The sequence below is a fragment of the Pristiophorus japonicus genome, chromosome 16, assembly GCF_044704955.1.
Source record: "Pristiophorus japonicus isolate sPriJap1 chromosome 16, sPriJap1.hap1, whole genome shotgun sequence".
In the NCBI taxonomy this organism is placed as follows: Eukaryota; Metazoa; Chordata; class Chondrichthyes; family Pristiophoridae; genus Pristiophorus; species Pristiophorus japonicus.
Window position 1 is genome coordinate 115884174 of NC_091992.1, and position 23019 is coordinate 115907192.

At 44.3% G+C, this 23019-nt stretch overlaps 1 protein-coding gene across 6 annotated transcripts in view; it reads left to right on the top strand.

The window, feature by feature from the left end:
* LOC139226750 (E3 ubiquitin-protein ligase rnf213-alpha-like) overlaps positions 1-23019 on the top strand; it is a 166275-nt gene that overhangs the window by 57047 nt on the left and 86209 nt on the right. For all 6 annotated transcript variants that reach the window (XM_070857737.1, XM_070857736.1, XM_070857741.1 and 3 more), the window contains 10 exons: positions 3298-3396; positions 4010-4132; positions 9990-10164; positions 11811-11978; positions 12183-12341; positions 17114-17691; positions 18289-18448; positions 18591-18808; positions 18947-19093; positions 22442-22600. In XM_070857737.1, coding sequence (XP_070713838.1) covers positions 3298-3396; positions 4010-4132; positions 9990-10164; positions 11811-11978; positions 12183-12341; positions 17114-17691; positions 18289-18448; positions 18591-18808; positions 18947-19093; positions 22442-22600 — 1986 coding nt within the window. The remainder of the gene's footprint in view (positions 1-3297; positions 3397-4009; positions 4133-9989; positions 10165-11810; positions 11979-12182; positions 12342-17113; positions 17692-18288; positions 18449-18590; positions 18809-18946; positions 19094-22441; positions 22601-23019) is intronic.

Here is a 23019-nt window from a genome sequence, read left to right on the forward strand (position 1 = left end):
GTTCTCGACCCTTCCGCCAATGGGAACAGTCTCTATCTACTCTGTCCAGACCCCTCATGATTTTGAACACCTCTATCAAATCTCCTCTCAACCTTCTCTGCTCTAAGGAGAACAACCCCAGCTTCTCCAGTCTACCCACGTAACTGAAGTCCCTCATCCCTGGAACAATTCTTGTAAATCTTTTCTGCACCCTCTCTAAGGCCTTCACATCCTTCCTAAAGTGTGATGTGCAGAATTGGACACAGTACTCCAGTTGAGACTGAAGCAGTGTTTTATAAAGGTTCATCAGAACTTCGTTGCTTTTGTACTCTGTGCCTCTATTTATGAAGCCCAGGATCCCGTATGCTTTTTTAACCGCTTTCACAACCTACCCTGATTAGTGCACATATACCCCCAGGTCTCTCGGTGCATGCATCTACTTTTGAATTGTACCCTTTCGTTTATATTGCCTTTCCTTGTTCTACGTATCACTTCACACTGAAGTTTGTCGGCCATTGAATGGAAAACTTAAATGAATAAGGATTTAATAGTGGGTATAATGATGGTTAACCTAAAAGGCTACTTCATGTTATATTTCTAAAAGAAAATAGCTTCTGCCCACAGCTAACGAGAGATCCAGTATTGTAATACTTCCCTCTAAATTAACAATTACTCTTATCTGGGAGCGTATATGGGAAAATGCTGCATGATTGTATGGCTGCTGATTTAAATTTCCACTAAGCGTATCCAGTGGGCGAGGTTCCCTGTCGGGAGCACAAATTCAGAATAATTGGGGGTAAAATTCAGGTCGGAGGCTTCCTTCGGATTACAAAAATACCTGGTGGTCCCGGAGGCACCTTGGATTGCGGTCGGAGGCCTTCATTCGATGCGCAGCGTACGGGGACAGGATTTCCCCCATACGTATGGACATGCTGGAGTCACGTGGGCCTGGCCCACCAATCACTCTGCAGTATTCGCATTGATAATAATGGGAACTCCGTTTCTCCGAGATCCCATTATTATCAATGAGAATAAACCCCTAAAACACCCAAACACAATATAATAAATTTTTAAAAAACTCATATATTTCAAATCAATTGAAATTAAAGTTTATTAAATGTTTTACAAAAAAATATATTTTTTGGAATTTTTTTAATATGATTTAATAGGGTTTAAAATAAACTTACCTTAATGGACAGGGTTTTTAACTATAAAAATTTGTATTTAAATAAAATTTTTATATGGTTTAAACCTCTTACGCTGGCAAAAATAGGCTATGCGCCTACTTTTACCAGACGTAAGAGTTTGAAGGACATTCACTGGGCAAGAGTTGGGCAAATAGCCCAATCTCACCCGCGTGAATGTCCTTCTCCCGGGGATGCGGAGGATCTGTCAAGAGAAATCGGGAAAGCCGTTTTTTGGCGCATGCACATTGCGTCCCAAAAACTGGCTTTTGCGAAGCCTCGCTGGGTCTGTGCACAACTTTGTACAGACCTATCGACGCCGGAATTTTAGCCCCATTATTTTTTACTCTGTTCTGGTGGTTGTATTTTTTTTTATCTCTGAGCAATAATTCTCTTTTACCAGACAAGGCCTGTCACCACTGGAATACAACATTAATTTCCATGACTGGGTGTTCCCACAGTGAAAAGATGTTTCAGGGGTTCGCAGGTTAAAAAAGCAGAGCTCATAGCCTGTCATTTTATGCTGATTAAAATGAATGGCTGGATAGTCATGGCTACAGACAGGTTAGCCATCAAAGGTTCGGTGTGGGGCCCCTACATTTTACTAGACAACGATACTAACTATATCGACTTAATCTCGTGTCAAATCAGCATCTGAGAAGAGAAAAGGATTCTCTTGAAGGGTCTCCACCCAAAACATTAGTCTGCCCCTCCCAATACCGACCAAGTCACTGCATAAATTCCAGCATTTGTTGGTTCAACTGCAAAAAGTTGAATTCTAACCAACCGACGGAGGGAGAGGGAAAATTTCTCACAACTTGTATGTTACTCCCTACCCTTTACCCTCCTCACACTTGCAGAAACGGAGGAACATTCAGCTCCTCGAACCTATTCTGCCATTCAATGAGATCATGGCAGATCTGCGACCTAACTCCATATACCTGTCTTTGCCCCATATACCTTAATACCTTTGGTTAATAAAAATCTATCAATCTCTGATTTAAAATTAACAATTAATCTCGCATCAATTACCATTTGCGGAAGAGAGTTCCAAATTTCTATCACCCTTTGTGTGTAGAAGTGTTTCCTAATTTCACTCCTGAAAGATCTGGCTCTAAATTTATGCCCCCTAGTCCTGAACTCCCCAACCAGTGGAAATAGTGTCTCTTTATTTCGCCTATCAGTGCCCCTTAATATCTTGAAAACGTTGATCAGATCATTCCTTAAACTTTTAAATTCTAAGGAATACAATCCTAATTTATGTAATCAAGAAATGGATCTTTTTCCACATTGGCATCCCATCCACCACTTAAACATTCACTCCCTCCACCACCGGCGCACCGTGGCTGCAGTGTGTACCATCTATAAGATGCACTGCAGCAACTCGCCAAGGCTTCTTTGGCAGCACCTCCCAAGCCCGCGACCTCTACCACCTAGAAGGACAAGGGCAGCAGGCGCATGGGAACACCAACACCTACAAGTTCCCTTCCAAGTTACACACCATCCTGACTTGGGTCATCGCTGGGTCAAAATCCTGGAACTCCCTCCCTAACAGCACTGTGGGAGTGAGTACCTTCACCACATGGACTACAGCGGTTCAAGAAGGCAGCTCACCACCACCTTCTCAAGGGCAACTAGGGATGGGCAATAAATGCTGGCCTTACCAGCGACGCCCATATCCCATGAATGAATTAAAAAATGAGTGATTGGAAATTATGAATGGGAGGAAAGGTATGGGGGAGCAGTGCACTGAGAACACAGCGCCTGTGTCCCTTCAGCATGGAGCCAGGATGTGAGCAGCATGTCCCACTTGGAACACAGTACGTTTACATTTCATACACGGATTGCTGGCGGCTCTTACTCATAGGTGATTCCGTCGGTGAAAGCGAAGTTACCGGGCGGCGAGTCCATCCTCGGCACTTAACCCGGTGTCTCCGCTGATCAAAAGCCATGGATCCACTCGGGCTCCCGTCCAATTGCACGGGTTGTGTGGCCCCCTGACTACTGGCCTGAAATTTCCTGACCTGTTCTCCCTGGCAGCAGCTGATACTATGGTGTGCAAAGGATAAGTAGCATAAACCTGATATTGTGGTACGTTGTTAACCAAGTAATAAATATTCCATTTGCTTTACAGATGTGGCATTGCCACTTCACCATGGATTGTGGAGTTGACGACTGGACTACTGAATGGAGAGCTTCGACAACAATTGACGTTATGAAAAGAATAGAGGAGGTATGTATACATATATAACAAGACCAGCCCTTCTGGGTATTTTGATTTAATGGTTTTGGCAGAGTTTTTGTCATTTATCTACATAAAGTAAGCACTGACAAGCTAACACATAATAGCCAGCAAAATTACAGATTAGCAGCTTAGGTTCATGAAATCTGCATCTGACTGAGCAGTTACACTCAACCAGTCACAACCCTGATTTAAAATCTGGTAATAAAAAGTACATTAAGTGTAAAATGAGCATAAGACCCCCTCCCGAACGACATTGTCACATCTCAAGCTGAGAATGCGGCCTGTGGGTGGTGGGATTGTTTTGAAGGGCCTCTTCGGGCAAAGCATTTTCAATATTTCAGGTGCGACCTTCCATCAGCTCTGTGCAGTTACCGAGAGGAACCTAAAACAGTGACCAGCCTTTCAGCTCGCAAGCAATGATATTTCAGAAATAGAACCAGCAACACTCCGCAGGTCAGGCAGCATCTGTAGAGAGAGAAACAGAGTTAATGTTTCAGCTCTACGGCCTTTCATTGTATTTCAGACTTTGTTCATAAAAATACCAGCGTTTTACAAATGCAGTTATACATTTCATTTGTTTTTTGTTGTATTTCATTTATAGGAAAATCCCTCTGACCAGATAGTGATCTACTGGGCTGAGAAGGAAAATTTAACGACCTTAAATTCCACTCTTTTGGAATGTTTTGAGACCTGTGCACTTAATGCTGTGGAGGAGGTTTGCCAGGTAAGAGAAAATACCAAAGGAAAGCATTTATTCCCGAATGACTATGCTTGATAATGTACAGTTGGGGGATTAAAGCTATTATCCAGTCAACTGTAAATCCATGCATCTGAGAGCTTCCCATCCAATGCAACAGTCAGCAAAGCCATGGCTTCATTTACAGTTGCTGGTGCTTGTTGTCAATGGACAACAGTTGTTTGATGTGGTGTTAAAAAAAGAAATAAATAACGACAATTCTAAGACTGCATTGCGCGTTGACCAGCTCTAGAACAAGATAAGTTAATATTTCAAGTGGGACCTTTCATCAGAACTGCTAATCTCAGGCTGGAGGAGCCCCTTTGACAGGACTGGTGTGGTGGCAGATGTAGGTCGCCCCTTACTGCCAACATCCCCAAAAATGAGGGACAAATTCTTTAATAACAAGCAAAAGGGCTTCTGCTGTAATAGCATGTGCACTGTAAATGAACATGCGGATGGCTATATTATTGTGTGCATTCTGCTGTAATACAGTGTGTAACATGAATGGACTTGTCGATGGCTAAGTTGTATATCGGCTAGACTTTCGGCATCTATCCACCCATTAACCGCTGATTTAGCGCCTATATTACCGCCGAGATGCTCTTTACCGCCCACATTTGATTATAAATGAAAACTACCGCCCGCTACTTTCAGCATTTTGCCCAGTACTGCCCAAAGTACCGCCCGCCCAAAAAGCCGCTTAGAAAAAGTTACACTCACCTGACCTTAACCCAGCGGTATGGACGGCAAGTTGTAAATCAGATGAAGTTGAAGAAAAGGCTGCTTAAAGTTGTTGGGAGCATTGAAGTAATTCGTGAGTGTTTTAAAATCTTGACAATCATCTCAGCACATTGTGGTCAATTTTGAGTTTATGTTGTGTTTGATGAGGACAATTCAAGAATTTTGAAGACAGATTAGGGCATTTCAAGTGATTTATAGTGATGGGGCCTGTAATTTCTCAGCCAGTGTTGATGACTACTCACATGCTGCAGAATAGAGATGGGAGAAGGTTTATTGAAGAGCATTATGTGCCCAATCAAAGAGGTGGCAGACTGCAGAGGAGGAGGAGATCTTGCACCCAACGCATTTCCAGGGAGCAGCGTTCATACCTAACCTGTCCAATAGAACGTGCGTTAGAAGGCTGCGCTTCCGAAAATAGGTCATCAGTGAGATTTGCCAGGTCATTAAGGGAGACCTGCAGCCTACCAGCACCATCAGGACCGCACTGCCCATTGAGGTTAAGGTTATTGCGTCACTTTCTTTCTATGCATCGGGCTCCTTTCAGGCCTCAGCTGACGACATTTGCACGACACACGTTGCTGCATTCAACAGGTGACGGAAGCCCTTTATGCAATCAGGATGGACTTTATAAACTTCCCAATGACTAGGGAGGCATAGAGTGAGATGGCTTTGGAGTTCTCGAGAATAGCAAACTTCCCCAAGGTCCAGGGTACAATAGACTATACGCACATCGCACTGTGAGCATCTTTAGAGGAGCCAGAGGTTTAACGTAACCGAAAGAGATTCCACTCTCTGAACGCGCAGCTCATTGTCGACCACAAGCAAATAATCATGGCAGTAAATGCCAATTTTCCAAGGAGCATTTATGATGCGCATATCTGAGAGAGCACTGAGAGCACTGTCTCCAACCTTTTCAACAGTCAGCCACAAGGTAAATGCTGGATGTTGGGTGACAAAGGATACGGCCTCGCTACCTGGCTCTTGACCCCCCCTCCATAAGCCTCAGACAGATGCCGAGCATCGCTACAATCAGAGTCATATAGCCACACGCAATATCGTCAAAGACAATTAGAGTGCTGAAGCAGCGCTTCAGATGCCTGGACCACTCTGGAGGCAGCCTACAATACCACCCTGAGCAGGTCGCTGAGTTCATGTTGCATAATTTAGTTATCAGGAGGGAACAGGCATTGCCAGATGGGACCGCCGGTCCACCTCAGGAGAGAGGGGAGGAGGAGGAAGAGGAGGAGGAGAAGGAGGACCTCTGGGAGGACAATCAGCCTGGCGATGAACCCATGCCCACACCGCATGAGAAGCCCTGTGGTAGTTACGCAACTGCAAGACTGTTGCGTCAGCAGCTCATAAATGAATGCTTTGCTTGAAGTTACGTTGGTGACAGTTACGTTACGTTTCATTCTTGCCTGGCCTGGCCATTGTTTGCAACCCTTGTATTGATGGTTAACCTTCTGTTTGTAAAAGACATTGCACAACAATTGTAAGTTAAATAAAAATCTTTTCTAATTTAACAATTGAAATAAACTTTAAAAACAAATTTTAAACTTTAAGTGTGCAAAAGCAATTAACAGATACATTACAGAATAGAAATACCCATCTCCCACACCCCCAACAGTCAACAATTTTTCAATAACAATTCAAATATAACAGCACCCAACCCCCGCCCCCAAAAGTTAACAATCTTTTAATAACAATAACTATCACAAAGCCACCCATGCCCTCCCCACCCCCAACCATGCAAAATATCTACCTGCGGCCACGGTTCCCTCTGCCTCTACCCCCGCTGATCTTTGCACCCCCTTTACCACTAACGTTGCCCCGTCCCTGCTCCTACCCGCATTAACTCCAAGCCGTCTTGCAGCAGGGCACCTCGAGCGCTGCTGCTGTGAGGGGGGGGGTGACGGTGGCAAAGTCACATCTTGGGATCCCGAAGAAGACTGGGTATCCGAAGAACCATCTCCAGAGTCAGAAGCAACTGCTTCCTCCTGACTCGCATCTGCCGGCATAGGTGGTAAGGCACCTTGGGGTGCAGTGCCGTACACCGAGTCCATCGTCTGCCGCATGGCATCGACGGTTCGCCGCATTACCGCAATCAGCTGCGCCATGTCCTCCAAATGACGCGTTGAGAGCGTGGCAGTGTTGCCGGTCAACCCACCTAGCGCCTGGAGGAGCGCTCGACCAATGTCGACGCGCGCCCTCGACAGTGAGACCATGTCCTGGTTGACATCCGCCTGCCTCTGAGCGTGCCGACCTCACTGAACCAACCTCCACGGATTCGGCGTAGGTGCTGGACCACTCGGTGGGCCCTGCTGCAAGCCGCTTGGCCCCGCTACTTCCTCGGTTGATGAAGAGGTGGCCGCAGGTAGGTTGGACCCTTGAGTCCCCGAGTCCCCTTGTGTTGAGCAGCTTGGTTGAGGGTCATCCATCTAATCCTCCTCCTCGGTGGTCTTGTCTCCGGTGGTGAGCACCACTTGACCTAAAATGGGCGACGCTCCAGGGGGCTCCAAATTTCTGCGATGTACCTGGGCAACGAGAAAATATAATATGAAAGGTTAGTAGAAGAGGAGGGGAGGGCCAGGCTGACATGAGAATGCTTACGCTGCGCAGGCATAAGTAGGAGGAGCATTAGATATCACCCACAGACGTTACGTTTAATTAACATGAACAGAAAGTACAGAAACTTCATGGCATTAAAATAAGATTTCATGATTCCAGCATTAATTACATTACATTATTCATGTATTATTCTCAAATACCATTAAATTACATGAAATTATCTGAGGGTTATACATTACTCACGTGACGCCACAACCAGATCTGCACCAGCACGGGTGGCCGAGTGATTATGGACCCCAACGAGGGCTGCGGCCCGCTCCTCCAGGTCGGTGAGTTCTGCCAACTCTGCAGGCCCTCCTCCCGTATGCCGACGCTCCGCACGATTTGCAGATATCTTCTTCTGCAAAGGTGACGAGCATGGTATAAGCTAATTGCCCAGGTACTATTACGGAACACGCAGATATTATAATGCACAATTAGTCATCACCAATGCTTTTCATCGTTAACGTTATATGCTAATACAGTTTGGATGCAATTGATGCATGGTTAACACATCTACATTCAGAGAAGCAATGTCATAAGATCGTGGATAGGAAGTAATGCGTGAGAGCAAGATTATCCAGCTTAATTACAATCTGGCAGATTTACATTTGAATTAATGAGCATGATTACAGTTATTAAAGTTAATAAAGTTAGTACTTACTCCAGCAGACACAACCAGGTCATTCCAGCGCTTGAGGCACTGGCTTGGCTCACGGTAATCATGTGCCGCTGATGACACCACTTTGGCGATCTCCGCCCAAATTCATTGGTACACACTCGGTGGCTGGGGAGGGGGTTTCCCACACGCACCCCGGGTTAATTGGCCCCACCACGTCTCCACCTCATCTACTAAGGCTGCATTGACCTCATCCGAGAACTTCTTGGCCCTTTGTCTCTCTCCAACCTCTGACACCTCAGCCACCTCACCAACATCACGAAGGGCAACTTCCTCAATGTCCATTTTTTAAAACTCAAGGTTTTCTAAAGCTGCGATTTGAACTTGAGGGGTTCGATGGATTCAAATTGCACTTGCTCAGCTGCAAAGCTGTCTCACACTCTCTCTCTCTCCCTCCCTTTGTCTTCTGCGCATACGCAGGTGACCCCTGACCTCCCTAATCACGGGAAAAGTTAAGTGACTGGAAAAAAAATTGCGCATGCGCAGAATGGCCGTTGCTATGGACACCGGCCATGCATGACTGAATAGATCACTACTGCCCATTTCACATCGCTACCGCTATCGCCCAAATTAAAAAGGCGAAACTAGCGGTTTTTAAAATGGGTGATATTGCAGCGGTTCTGAAAGATGGGACAACCACTTCTACCGGAAATATCGCCAGCGATATCAGTCGAAAGTCTAGCCCTATGAGCTCATTCTGCTGTTAAGAGTGTATATATTGTAGATGGACATGTACTATATTATAGAGTTAATTCTGCAATTCTGTACACTCAGTGAGGAAGCCTCACTGACACGGAGCTGTACTGTATTTTCTTCATGGGTTCTTTGCTTAAAAATTCATAGCAACATATTGCTATTTAAAAACTTGTTGGTTTATTAGCAAAAGGTTTAACAATCACACGACACATTACCAGTTCATCCACCAGGCTCACAACATCCTGCCTCATTGTGGATTCCCCAAACCCGACTGGCTGGGGTTTTATTGAGTCTTGTGAACATCACATGACTGGCTAAGCTATTCCCAATTCAACAGCTCTACAACTCTTTTGAGATCAACAGCTCTACAAACCTGTGAGCATACTCACAGGTGCATACATTACAGGAGCTTAGGTTGAAAATGCAGCTACAGAATTGCAACCCTGATTCTTTACCTCCGCCACGCCGCTTTCCTTCCCACCACACTCTGTCCCGACGCTCATTGCTCCTCACCGCGGGTGTGAGATTGAAGAATTTAGAAAGAAAGACGCATTTATATAGTGCCTTTCATGACCACCAGATGTCTGAAGTCCTTTTGGAGTGTAGCCACTGTTGTAATGTGGGAAACGCGGCAGCCAACTTGCGCACAGCGAGCTTCCACAAACAGAAATGTGATAATGACCAGATAATCTGCTTTTGTATTGTTGATTGAGGGATAAATATTGGCCAGGACACGAGGGAGAATTCCCCTGCTCTTCTTCGAAATAGTGCCATGGGATTTTTTACGTCCACTTGAGAAAGCAGACGGGGCCCTCGGTGTAACATGTCATCCGAAAAACAGCACCTCCGAAAGTTCAGCACTCCCTCAGCACTCCTAGATTTATGTGCTCAAGTCCCTGGAGTGGGACTCATATATGTTTGTAAGTGAAAGTAGTGAATGTGGGAAAATGAAGGTACAGATAAGGTCCTTGAATTCAATGGAAGTAGTCAGAATTTTACACACACATACTAAAAAGGGAGCATGTCGTTTTTATTTGGGTGTGAATTATATTTGTGAAATAACTAGACTTGCAGTGAAAATTGATCTTTTTAAATGTCTTATTTTCGACTAAATTTTAGATTAAAAAGGAAGTGGAACTGCTTACCAAGTTGCATGCGTGGGAGAGCCAAAAATCTGCTAAGGTTTTATCAAAACTGATCGAAGTATCCGGGAAAAGAATGAAGGCAAGCAATATCGGAGGTGTCAGCTGTGTGCTGAGTTCAGATTGTGCCACACATTACTGTCTCCTGCAAGGTAATCAGTTCGTGTCAATTTACTTGTAACTGGTATGAGTACAAAATGTTGTTAATATGCACACTCCTACAAACAGCAATGTGATAATGACCCAGATAATCTGTTTTTGTTCTGTTGATTGAGGGATAAATATTGGCCAGGACACCGGGGATAACTCCCCTGTTTTTCGAAATAGTGCCATGGGATCTTTTGCCTCCACCTGAGAGGGCAGACGGGGCCTCGGTTTAACGCCTCATCCAAAAGGCGGCACTGGAGTGTCAGCCTAGATTTATGTGCTCAAGTCCCTGGAGTGGGAATTGAACCCACAACCTTCTGACTCAGACGAGTGTGCCACCCATTGAGCTGCAGCTGACACTAAAGGACTGTAGTTCGGCTCCCTTGTCGGCCTCAGTCAACCTTCAGTTTGGTGGTGTTTAAAAATGAAATTGAGCCAAGTTACCACTCTGCCCTCTAGTGTTTTTTCCCCAAAATATCACTTCTCTAAATCCCAGAATATTCCCTGGATTTCCGTCCAGTGCAATATGTTGCTGCAGCATTGAGTAAATTGCAACAAGTTGTGTTGTAATGTTTTTTTTGAATGAATCTGGTTTAATTATTTACTCAGAAATGCATCGAATTATAATTGTACGTCACTTCGGACAGGAAATGACTGTGGCCAATATAAGGTGTTTGTATTTACTCTTGGGATGCAGGCGACCCTGGCAATGCCATATTTATTGCCCACCCCTAGTTTCCCTGAATGCGGCTAGTTTCCTCCTCTGAAGTGAGCCAGTTGGGTTTTCACAGCAATCCGGCAACTTTCCTGGTTATTTTTCCTGGTGCCAGCCCTCAAATTACCAAATTATTGCATTCAGTTTCACCTCTGGGTTGCTCGACCAGTACCATAACCGCAAGGTTACTGCATGGTGCTCCATTCCCACTTGAAGTCGTGACTCTTGTATATGTAAGGCCGAGAGGGAGAGGGGACAGCTCTTGGAGGGAATGGAAATACGCATGGCCGCAAGTCCGGGAGAAAGCTGGAGCATGCCCGGGATGGGAAGAGTTTTTGTTCATCTGGGATGGGTAGCGAGCCCAGAAGGAAGAGGGAATTGGCCGACAAAATATATCAGCTGAAAGGAAGTGTGCCAAATGGCCTCTGAAGAACTGTTGGTGCCTAAAGTTTGGAATGAGAAGCTATGGTTATTTTGGGTTAGTTACACCCGAGTAAACATTGCAGTCATATAAAACTTGCTCGCCACAATGTACAAGCAGAAAGGTGATTTCACAGCAGGACAGTATGTGTGAAGCCCTGATGTTCCACTGCAGGAGGGTGCACCTTTGCCGGTTACATTTTAGTAATCCTAGTGGTTTCATTGGGGAGGGATTATCAGGCTGTTGTAGGAGACGACAGAAGGAGTTGAGGTTGACAGGCGACAGGAGATGCACTCAACTACCTGAGATCTAGAGCTTTCACAGTGAGAATCTCGCAAAACGAAACACAACTGATCCCCAGCAGGTACAGTGCCAGATTCCAAAAGAATAGAGGCAGATGGTACGATCGAATCTTTGAAGCACTACTGTAGGGATTGATTACAATGAAAAAGTAATCGTATATTATATTAGTTACATTAATATAGTTTCTATCTGATATATATGGTGATCTCCAGGTGACTGCAGTAAGCTTGATGTCTCAGAAGAAGCAAGAAGTTTACTAAAAGATGCTGAGAACAGTTTTCATGTGCTGGCTGAATGCCTCTATAATGGCTCGGTTGAAGTTGCTGATCTGCAGTCAATCCTATGTAAAAGAAAGGAATACACCGATTTATTTCGAGCACGTAAGTTTGATATAATCCGAGGCTCCTGCTGGCCAACAACGTATGACAATTATCAGCAACACTGTGTGTTGGCGATAGTGTCAATATCTGCCTGCCCAACTGTACGCTTCACATACTGATCCAATTCCAACCCCTTTTTTGCCCTGTACAAGGCGCAAGAATTCTCTTGCAGCAATAAACTGAAGGTGTGTGCTTGATTTACAGAACAGACACGCCAAGTCCATCAGACGACGAGATGCTTTCAAGTTCATGCTGAAAATCTGCTGTCAAGGAGAGAAGAAGAACTTAAAGCCTTTCAGAATGAGAAAAATGCCATCGGAACACTAATAAATATGATTAATGAAATTCAGGAAAATATTACAGGTACAGTATTTATCAAACTTCCCTTTCTGAAGATGGTGCACATGTTACTTGAGTAGCTGATTGCCAAGGGAGAGACTACAGATCACGGAATCCTCAGTAATTGTTTATTTAATTAACGTTATGTGACTCTTTCAAACAAAAGTTTTTTTTTTAACCTAAATTTGTAAGCACATTTGGGCACAATATGTGAAGAATTACCACAGATTGAAGCGGATAATCAAAAGGACTAATCTGCATTGCCACTCACTATAATAAATTCTCACTTCGGGCTAGATATATTCAGTTGGTTAGCTGCAACTGCCCAAGTGCCGCGCTGTCAGCGCCTGCTGCGAACTTCAGTGAAGATTTAGCAGTGGTGCAGACAGTTTGAGCTGCGCTCACTAGCGCTGCCCACGAGGTGATGTCACATAAGAACATAAGAAATGGGAGCAGGAGTAGGCCATTTGATCCCTCGAGCCTGCTCCGCCATTCAATAAGATCATGACTGATCTGATCATGGGCTCAGCTCCACTTCCCTGCCCACTCCACATAACCCTTTATTCCCTTATCGCTCAAAATTTTGTCTATCTCCGCCTTAAATATATTCAATGACCCAGCCTCCACGGCTCTCTGGGGCAGAGAATTCCACAGAATTACAACCCTCTGAGAGAAGAAATTCCTCCTCGTCTCAGTTTTATATGGGCGACCCCTTATTCTAAAATTATGCACCCTAGTTCTAGATTCCCCCGAGTGGAAACATCCTCTGTGCATCTACCTTGTTGAGCCCCCTCATTATCTTATGACTCAATGAGATCACCTCTCATTCTTCTGAACTCCCAGAGTACAGGCCCAACCTGCTCAACCCCTTTATAAGTCAACCCCTTCATCTCAGGAATCAACCGAGTTCTCTGAATAGCCTCCAATGCAAGTATATCCCTCCTTAAATAAGGAGACCAAAACTGTACGCAGTACTCTAGGTGTGGCCTCACCAAAACCCTGTACAGTTGTAGCAGGACTTCTCTGCTTTTATACTCCATCCCCCTTGCAATAAAGGCCAATATTCCATTTGCCTTCCTGTTTACTTGCTGTACCTGCATTCTAACTTTTTGTGATTCATGCACAAGGACCCCCAGGTCCCTCTGTACTGCAGCACTTTGCAATTTTTTTCCATTTAAATAATGATTTGCTTTTTTATTTTTTCTGCCAAAGTGGATAACCTCACACTTTCCCACCTTATACTCCATCTGCCAAATTTTTTGCCCATTAACGTAGCCTGTCTATATCCCTTTGCAGATTTTTTGTGTCCTTCTCACAACTTGCTTTCCCATCCATCTTTGTATCATCAGCAAACTTGGCTACATTATACTCGGTCCCTTCATCCAAATCATTAATATAGATTGTAGATAGTTGAGGCCCCAGCACCGATCCCTGTGGCACCCCACTAGTTACTGCTTGCAACCGGCAAATGACCCGTTTATCCTGATTCTCTCTTTTCTGTTAGTTAGCTAATCCTCTATCCATACTAATATATTACCCCCAGCCCGGTGAACTTTCATCTTGTGCAGTAATCTTTTATGTGGCACCTTATCGATTGCCTTCTAGAAATCCAAATATACCACATCCACTGGTTATCCCTTATCCACCCTGCTCGTTACATCCTCAAAGAACTCCAGCAAATTCGTCAAACATGATTTCCCTTTTGATAAAACCATGCTAACTCTGCTTGACTAAATAATGCTTTTCCAAATGTCCTACTACTGCTTCCTTAATAATGGACTCCAGCATTTCCCCAACGACAGATGTTAGTTGTGCAACGCTCACTTAGCGTCGCGTTTGCAAAATTCAGTCTTTTGCCTGCTGCAGCGCCTGGCACTGAGACCGGCAGGGGAAAGCAGTCGGTCTAGCAACAATCCCAGGGCGATATTGCCCGGAGTGTAAGGCATGTGCAGGAATTTCACTTTTTCAACTTTTATTTATTTGTTGCAGTAGTGTGAAGTTTATTATATTTTTCAGCAGGATTTTTTTTTCTCAAAAATTGAGTAGGCCTCCCTGTGCTATCGCTCCGTTAGCGCCCGAAGAGGAGTGTGTGACGCTTCCCTTACCATTCCACTCTCCCCTTGGGCAATACAACTGAATGTCGTACTTTGAGGTGGTAGACATCACCCGGCGCTAAAGGTGGGCAGCACCGCAAAGTGGGCATGACCGAATTTCTAAAAAATACTGACATATTTACTGTGTCTAACATTTCACCTCGGCAAATGGTCATCATGGAAGTCAAATACTTCCGTACTTTTATGACCTTGTAGATGTCTTTTTCCGGTACAACCACAATGGGCCAAATGGCCTCCTTGTGCTGTATTATTCTATGTGGGAATGTGATCATCATTTGTGCGTTTAGCCGCAAAATTCTGATTCATTCTTTGGAACCTTCTCTCCACAGTAATTCCCATCATCTATATACTATGAATTCAATCATTGATACTTTTCAATCATAATAAAGTTCCTGAGTGCAAGGTCCATTCAAAAAGACATAAGTTTTCATAAAAACAATTTATTTTTCCAATTTGAGCTCATGTTCTGAATAAAACAATAATTATTGGCCAGGGTGATAAGATGAAAATTAAATGATTAAATTATTTGAGTTTGGATGGTCAAATGGCAATGTTTGTGTCAGCAACTCAGTGAACACATAGAAACGTAGAAAATAGGTGCAGGAGAAGGCCATTCAGCCCTTCGAGCCTGCACCACCATTCAATGAGTTCATGGCTGAACATGCAACTTCAGTACCCCATTCCTGCTTTCTCGCCATACTCCTTGATCCCCCTAGTAGTAAGGACTACATCTAACTCCTTTTTGAATATATTTAGTGAATTGGCCTCAACAACTTTCTGTGATAGAGAATTCCACAGGTTCATCACTCTCTGGGTGAAGAAGTTTCTCCTTATCTCGGTCCTAAATGGCTTACCCCTTATCCTTAGACTGTGACCCCTGGTTCTGGACTTCCCCAACATTGGGAACATTCTTCCTGCATCTAACCTGTCTAAACCCGTCAGAATTTTAAACGTTTCTATGAGATCCTCTCTCATTCTTCTGAACTGCAGTGAATACAAACCCAGTTGATCCAATCTTTGTTGATATGTCAGTCCCGCCATCCCGGGAATCAGTCTGGTGAACCTTCGCTGCACTCCCTCAATAGCAAGAATGTCCTTCCTCAAGTTAGGAGACCAAAACTGTACACAATACTCCAGGTGTGGCCTCACCAAGGCCCTGTACAACTGTAGCAACACCTCCCTGCCCCTGTACTCAAATCCCCTCGCTATGAAGGCCAACATGCCATTTGCTTTCTTAACCACCTGCTGTACCTGCATGCCAATCTTCAATGACTGATGTACCATGACACCCAGGTCTCATTGCACCTTCCCTTTTCCTAATCTGTCACCATTCAGATAATAGTCTGTCTCTCTGTTTTTACCACCAAAGTGGATAACCTCACATTTATCCACATTATAATCTGCCATGCATTTGCCCACTCACCTAACCTATCCAAGTGACTCTGCAGCCTCATAGTATCCTCCTCGCAGCTCACACTACCACCCAACTTAATGTCATCCGCAAATTTGGAGATACTACATTTAATCCCCTCGTCTAAATCATTAATGTACAATGTAAACAGCTGGGGCCCCAGCACAGAACCTTGCGGTACCCCACTAGTCACTGCCTGCCATTCTGAAAAGTACCCATTTACTCCTACTCTTTGCTTCATATCTCAATCAGCACACTACCCCAATCCCATGTGCTTTAACTTTGCACATTAATCTCTTGTGTGGGACCTTGTCGAAAGCCTTCTGAAAGTCCAAATATACCACATCAACTGGTTCTCCCTTGTCCACTCTGCTGGAAACATCCTCAAAAAATTCCAGAAGATTTGTCAAGCATGATTTCCCTTTCACAAATCCATGCTGACTTGGACCTATCATGTCACCTCTTTCCAAATGCGCTGCTATGACATCCTTAATAATTGATTCCATCATTTTACCCACTACTGATGTCAGGCTGACCGGTCTATAATTCCCTGTTTTCTCTCTCCCTCCTTTTTTAAAAAGTGGGGTTACATTGACTATCCTCCACTCGATAGGAACTGATCCAGAGTCAATGGAATGTTGGAAAATGACTGTCAATGCATCCGCTATTTCCAAGGCCACAGGATAATCGATCCAACATCTGGGGTTGGCATTTTTCCTCAAGTCACAAGTTAATGGGCACAGTTTTGCTCAGGAAGACTTGTACCACAACCTGGATGTGTACAGTTCGAGTGACTCAATACCTTGTTAATAAATTCAAAAGGAGTGCTGCTGGATATCAAAATGTTTTAAAACAAAATTATCAGCTATAAAACTGTACAGGCACTAGAAAAGTTTAAAACCCTCAAACACAGCAGTACTGGAACCTGAAGTACCCTTCAATTTAAGAAATTAGCCTGTTTGCTCAAATGTTTTATGTTAGTGGGTCAATCTTTTAGTTTTATGGCTGTATTTTCCCTACTGTTAATAACTATTGGGGTGAATACTGCACATGACACTTGTATCATATTAATCTGGTAGTATGTTTGAAGATCTGCTCATTGATTGTAAATTCTGATCTAAAGTTCAAAATGTTATTGTCTGAACTGAAACTTAAATTGAATAAAAACTTTAGTTCGTCGAATCTAAATATTTTCAATGTCCTTCAAATCTATGTAAAATTGCCAGAGAATGATGCTGTTTAAGCAATACCTGTACCTGCTTGCTTTACAGTCACTGACATAACTTCCCTTGAAGAAAAGCACCATGCCAATATCAAATCCATGAGACTCAGTGAACTCGTTGAAACAAAGTACTGGACGGATGAAGAATCTGAAAATAAGTCTGCTCCCGATGTTAAATATTACAACCTGACGAGTGATGTTAAACGAATGGCAGTTAAAATGCATGAACTCACAGAGAGCAACGTTCTTCGGAACTGCTGGCTGCAAGCCACAAAAAACTCTAAAAGCGATGAAGAAACTTTGGAAGACCTCTGCACCGGGATCTGGGACCGTTGCTGGAATGATTACGTAGACCTGTGCAGGAAAACCGAACAGGCTACCATAACGTTCCAAGAGATTGACAGGATGTTTTTCGATCTTCGAGAGAGGACTGATGCAATAAGGAATGAGTTAGCCATCATGTTCAAAGTGGTAAAAGGAGGAGATTTCCCTCAGGAGAGGCTTCAGCAGATCAAAGAGTATTATGAACTTCACTTAGCTCTTGATTCTGCACAAGTGATTCAAGACATAGTGAAGGAGTTAGAACTGCAGGGTGACTTCAAAAAAATTCAGAACCTGACTAAAATAGTAAGTATATTAGTTTGTAGATTAGTAACTTTATTGCCATGCAGTTATTGGTAAATGGATCTTTTAGGCTCCCATTTCCACAATAGGACAAATCTTGGCCTAGCTGTTGGCCTTAGTACTTACGAGGTATTAGCTTTGGCTTTTGGCTTGGGGGCTGTTATATTTTGTTTCTTGGATTAATGGTAGTTGATGAAGTTGCATGATGGCTCTGAATTATATAAATGTTGATGTGATTAACGCATTATCATGGCTGAAATGTAATAGCTGGAGAAGGATTAAATTTAAACATGGCAGGCCGTGGCAGCAATAACTTCCAGATATCGTAGCGGAGGCGAAAACTCCAGAATGGATGAATGAATTATGATGGGCTGAATGCCCTTCCTCAGTCATAACAAGAAAAAAAACTGTCTATTATTTACTGATAGTAAAAGGAAGAGAATTTTCAGCAGTAAATAGCCTGCTACATTCTACAGTTATATAGATTAATTCACCTGAACGATTCAGTACTGATCACATCATTGGATCACGGGTACAATTTGCCAGTGTTATTTTGTTCTTCAGCCAATAATGATTTTTTTTCTCTTTTTTTTTCTTCAGAATGAAAACTCTTTCAAAGAACAACATCTAGATTACCTTGACAAAGACTTAATTAACATCAAATATCTATTAGTGAAAATTAATAAGAAATGCAAAGAGTGCTTAGAGGAATTTGTTCAAAAGCAGCCATTTGTAAAGTGGGTGAAAGAAGCTCTGACAAGTAAGTAGAAATATAATTGTTTGATTTTTGGGGATTTAATTCTGGCTTTCCTTTTGTTGCTGTGGATAGAATTGAAAACATTTTTTGCCAGTTCTATTTCATTGTTACTTTTTTTTTCTCTCTCTCTTTCTCTGTCACTCAGGTTTAAGGGAAGTAAAAGTCTTTGTCGACCTGGCATCCATATCAGCTGGAGAAAATGACATGGAAATTGATCGTGTCGCCTGCTTCCATGATGCTGTGATGGGATATTCTCCCTTCATTTATGGCCTGCAACAGAATGCAAATTTTGACATGTTGATGTCTTCTGTAAGCGAAATCCAGAAGGCGCTTATAAGTGATCCACAACTTCCAGATAAACTGGTAATAACCGTAACATGTTTTCATTGTGGGCCATGCAGTTGCCGGGTGTCTGCAAAGCTACTTTGATGCTTCAACTCTGGAACTGACCGAGACCAATGAAGCTGTGAACTCCAAATTTTTATTTCTTTATTCCTTTAGAGAGATTCAGCTCGTTATTTGGAATGGCTGAAAACCCTGAGGGAAAGTCATGGATCTGTAGAAACATCCTCCCTGTCACTAGCAGCAGCCATCAACAACAAAGGAGTTTATACAGTGGGCAATATCGAACAACAGCATGAAGAAAAGGTACTTGCATCTGAATAGATGGTTAGTGAAACCAAAGTGGGAGAAATTCAGTCAGTTAGCGCCCCAGGAAGGGTCGGAACAGGGACACTAAAGGGGTCTGAGCTGCGAGCGCCGACATTCACGCCGTTCGGCACATTCAGTGTGCCGGTGCCGGTGGTGCTGAGCAGTATCGCCAGGAGCGTCGCGCCAGTGTGCACCTCCCCCGGTTTCGACAGCGTTGCGATATTTGCTTGGAGCAGCACCCATAGCGCTCCCTAGTGACACCGCCAGAGAAGTCTGGTGTGCAGCGCTGTCCCGGGATGCTAAGGGAAGGAATGATTGAAAAAGGGAAGTGAAATTGGTGGTTCTCTGAATTTTATTTGCGATTCACCTTTATTTGGAGGGAGTCCTTTATTGGGAATGTTTTTTGTGTTTTCTGTGCCGTTTTTTTTTGTTGTTGCAGGGAGGCCTCTCTTCGGTTGCTCCAAAGCCGGCACTTTTACAACAGATTTTCAATTGCTCAGCCAGCATGACGCCCTGAGAGGTAACGCCTCCCTTAGCGCTCCACTCCACTCTCAGGGCGCAGTAACCAGATTTTCTGACTTCCGTCGCAAACCATTTTCCGGCGCAAAATTTGCCGACCCGTCGCCTTAAGAAGCCTCCAACCGAATTTCCACCCCAATGTGTAACAAGAAAGCTGTGGTGATGTACCAACAGTGGTAGGGTGAGGTTGGTTCGGTGGTCTGAGGGTGAAGTTGGGTTAGTTTGTTCGAGAGTGAGGTTGGTTCGGTGGTTCTCGGGTGAGGTTGGATTAGGTGGTCTGAGGGTGAGGTTGGTTCGGTGGTTCTCGGGTGAGGTTGGTTCGGTGGTTCTCGGGTGAGGTTGGTTCGGTGGTCTAAGGGTGAGGTTGGTTCGGTGGTTCTCGGGTGAGGTTGGGTTTGGTGGTCTGAGGGTGAAGTTGGGTTAGTTTGTTCGAGGGTGAGGTTGGGTTCGGTGGTTCTCGGGTGAGGTTGGGTTTGGTGGTCTGAGAGTGAGGTTGGTTAGGTGGTTCTAGGGTGAGGTTGGGTTTGGTGGTCTGAGGGTGAAGTTGGGTTAGTTTGTTCGAGGGTGAGGTTGGTTCGGTGGTTCTCGGGTGAGGTTTGGTTCGGTGGTCTGAGGGTGAGGTTGGTTCGGTGGTTCTCGGGTGAGGTTGGGTTAGGTGGTCTGAGGGTGAGGTTGGTTAGGTGGTTCTAGGGTGAGTTTGGTTCGGTGGTCTGAGGGTGAGGTTGGTTCGGTGGTTCTTGGGTGAGGTTGGGTTAGGTGGTCTGAGGGTGAGGTTGGGTTAGGTGGTCTGAGGGTGAAGTTGGGTTAGTTTGTTCGAGGGCGAGGTTGGGTTCGGTGGTTCTCGGATGAGATTGGTTCAGTGGTTCTCGGGTGAGGTTGAGTTAGGTGGTCTGAGGGTGAGGTTGGTTAGGTGGTTCTCGGGTGAGGTTGGTTCGGTGGTTCTCGGGTGAGGTTGGGTTAGTTTGTTCGAGGGTGAGGTTGGGTTAGGTGGTTCTCGGGTGAGGTTGGGTTTGGTGGTCTGAGGGTGAAGTTGGGTTAGGTGGTTCTCGGGTGAGGTTGGGTTTGGTGGTCTGAGGGTGAAGTTGGGTTAGTTTGTTCGAGGGTGAGGTTGGTTCGGTGGTTCTCGGGTGAGGTTGGGTTAGGTGGTCTGAGGGTGAGGTTGGTTAGTTGGTTCTAGGATGAAATTGGGTTTGTGGGTTCTAGGGAGAGGTCGGTTGAAGTGGTCCTAGGGTCAGGTTGGGTTTGGTGGGCCAGGGCAATGCTGGAAATAGAACCCCATTGACAACACTAAGCACTCCCAGGCCAGATATACCATAGGCCAAATGCAAAACAAAGGCTTCCACTACTTTGCCCCAACACTGTGCTTCAACTCCAAACTCATAAAACCACACCCTTTTAGACCTGTGTGAAATTCTTCCATTTCTCACGTCGGTTTTGTTGCGGAGGTAAATATCGCGTACTAAATATCGCACACACCACACACAGCTCTGCGCCAGTAGCGCTAACGATGGCAACTTAGCTCATGGTTTCTCAAAATATGATTATCAATTTGATATCCAGTACGGATTATTTTGCGACACCACATAGTCATTATACATACAAAGAGGAAACTTCTATCCTGGTTTCACTTAGTTGTGAAAAGACAGTGTGTAAACCCATTCTTCACAGGCCCCACCAAGACTAGTTTAGTCCTGAAATAATAGAAATAGAACTCTTGCTTCCTAACTAGTGCTGTTGCCATCTCAGTTTGGCCCCGCATCCCTTTTGTCTCTCAAATCTCTTCTGCCTTCCACCCTATCACAGACCTTCCCCTTTGTTCTTTCCTCCCTCCCCCTTTTCAGGGCCCCAGCACTTCCTTCATAATCTGTTGCATCTCGAACTATTGCCAGTTCTGACAAAGGGTCATCGACCTGAAACGTTAACTCTGGTTTTCTCCACAGATGCTGCCTGACCCGCTGAGATTGCCAGCATTTTCCGTTTTTATTTCAGATTCCAGCATCCGCAGTATTTTGCTTTTGTGTTGAAGGAGAACAGGAGTTGGGACCAGACTCTCCATTTTATCTAGTTTGTGTGAATCTTTCCCTTTCCGTCAGCACTAATTTAGTTGATGGATTTCTTAGTTTCCCCATGTGTGGCTTAGACTATGTTAGTTCGTGCTCTGGTCACGAGATAGATGTCTCTCACATCCCCATCCCAAGTGATATGGACAGATTGCCTCAAACTGAGGAAAGCACACAACAGTTGCAGAGACTCTGTTTCTTAGAGTGACAATGATATGAATGGAAAGTATTCACCATTAGACCACCATGCCCAGAGGTGTATTTACTATAGGCTTCTGATTATATAGAAAAGCATACTCTTTAATAAAGTGTACCCTTCACATAAAACCAGAAGCTTCTTTTCTGCAAATTAATTTGCTGTGAATTGTATGCAATCTGGAGAAGCTGGAGTTGTTCTCCTTCGAGCAGAGAAGGTTGAGAGGAGATTTGATAGAGGTGTTCAAAATCATGAGAGGTCGGGACAGAGTAGATAGCGAGAAACTGTTCACATTGGTGGAAGGGTCGAGAACCAGAGGGCACAGATTTAAGGTAGTGAAGGCAGACTCAATCGTGGTTTTAAAAAGGGTATTGGATAAGTACCTGAAGGAAACAAATTTGCAGGGCTATGGGGAAAGGGCAGGGAGTGGGACTCGCTGAAGTGCAGAGAACTGGCACGGGCTCGATGGGCCGAAGGGCCTCCTGGCCTGAAACCATTCTATGATTCTAACCCATAGTATTGGATTGAAGTCATGTTGTTTGATCTGAATTTATTTATAATCTTGTTTAGCTGTCACTCGGAAGTGTCCTCCGGCTGAGGGTCTGTGATGAGAGCACTAACGAATGGAAGGTATACACATTGGAAGAACTGAAGGAATTGCAGAACAAATTAATGCTCATGTCGGGAAAAAGAGAACGTGGGAAAGAGGAAGTGGCCAGATTCATGGAGGTAAAAGCATTTGTAAAATAGCTTGGCTTCAATGTCTAAATCAAACCTAGAAATATTTTATTTAGAAAAAGAGAATTTATTTCAATAATTCAAATCATCAGCCGAGCTTGTTGGACTAAGTGAGGAATGAACGCTCAAAGCAATTTGTGTCCACCTATTTAAAGAGAGGCTCTTACCCTTTTTCTGGGCGTACTGGATCAATTGGTCACAACGGATGCAGGGAAATCGGGCTCGCACTCGCCCATAAGAGAGTTGACTCGATTTTCCTGTTCACTTGTACTCACTACACCCAGGTGATCCAGTGCGCCAAGACGCAGGGCCAGGAACATCATCCCTACACCCGTTAACCCACAGTGTTTCACTGATCAGACTATCCATGTGTATAAATGCAGCTCCTTCACGCTGACTGGTATCGTCAC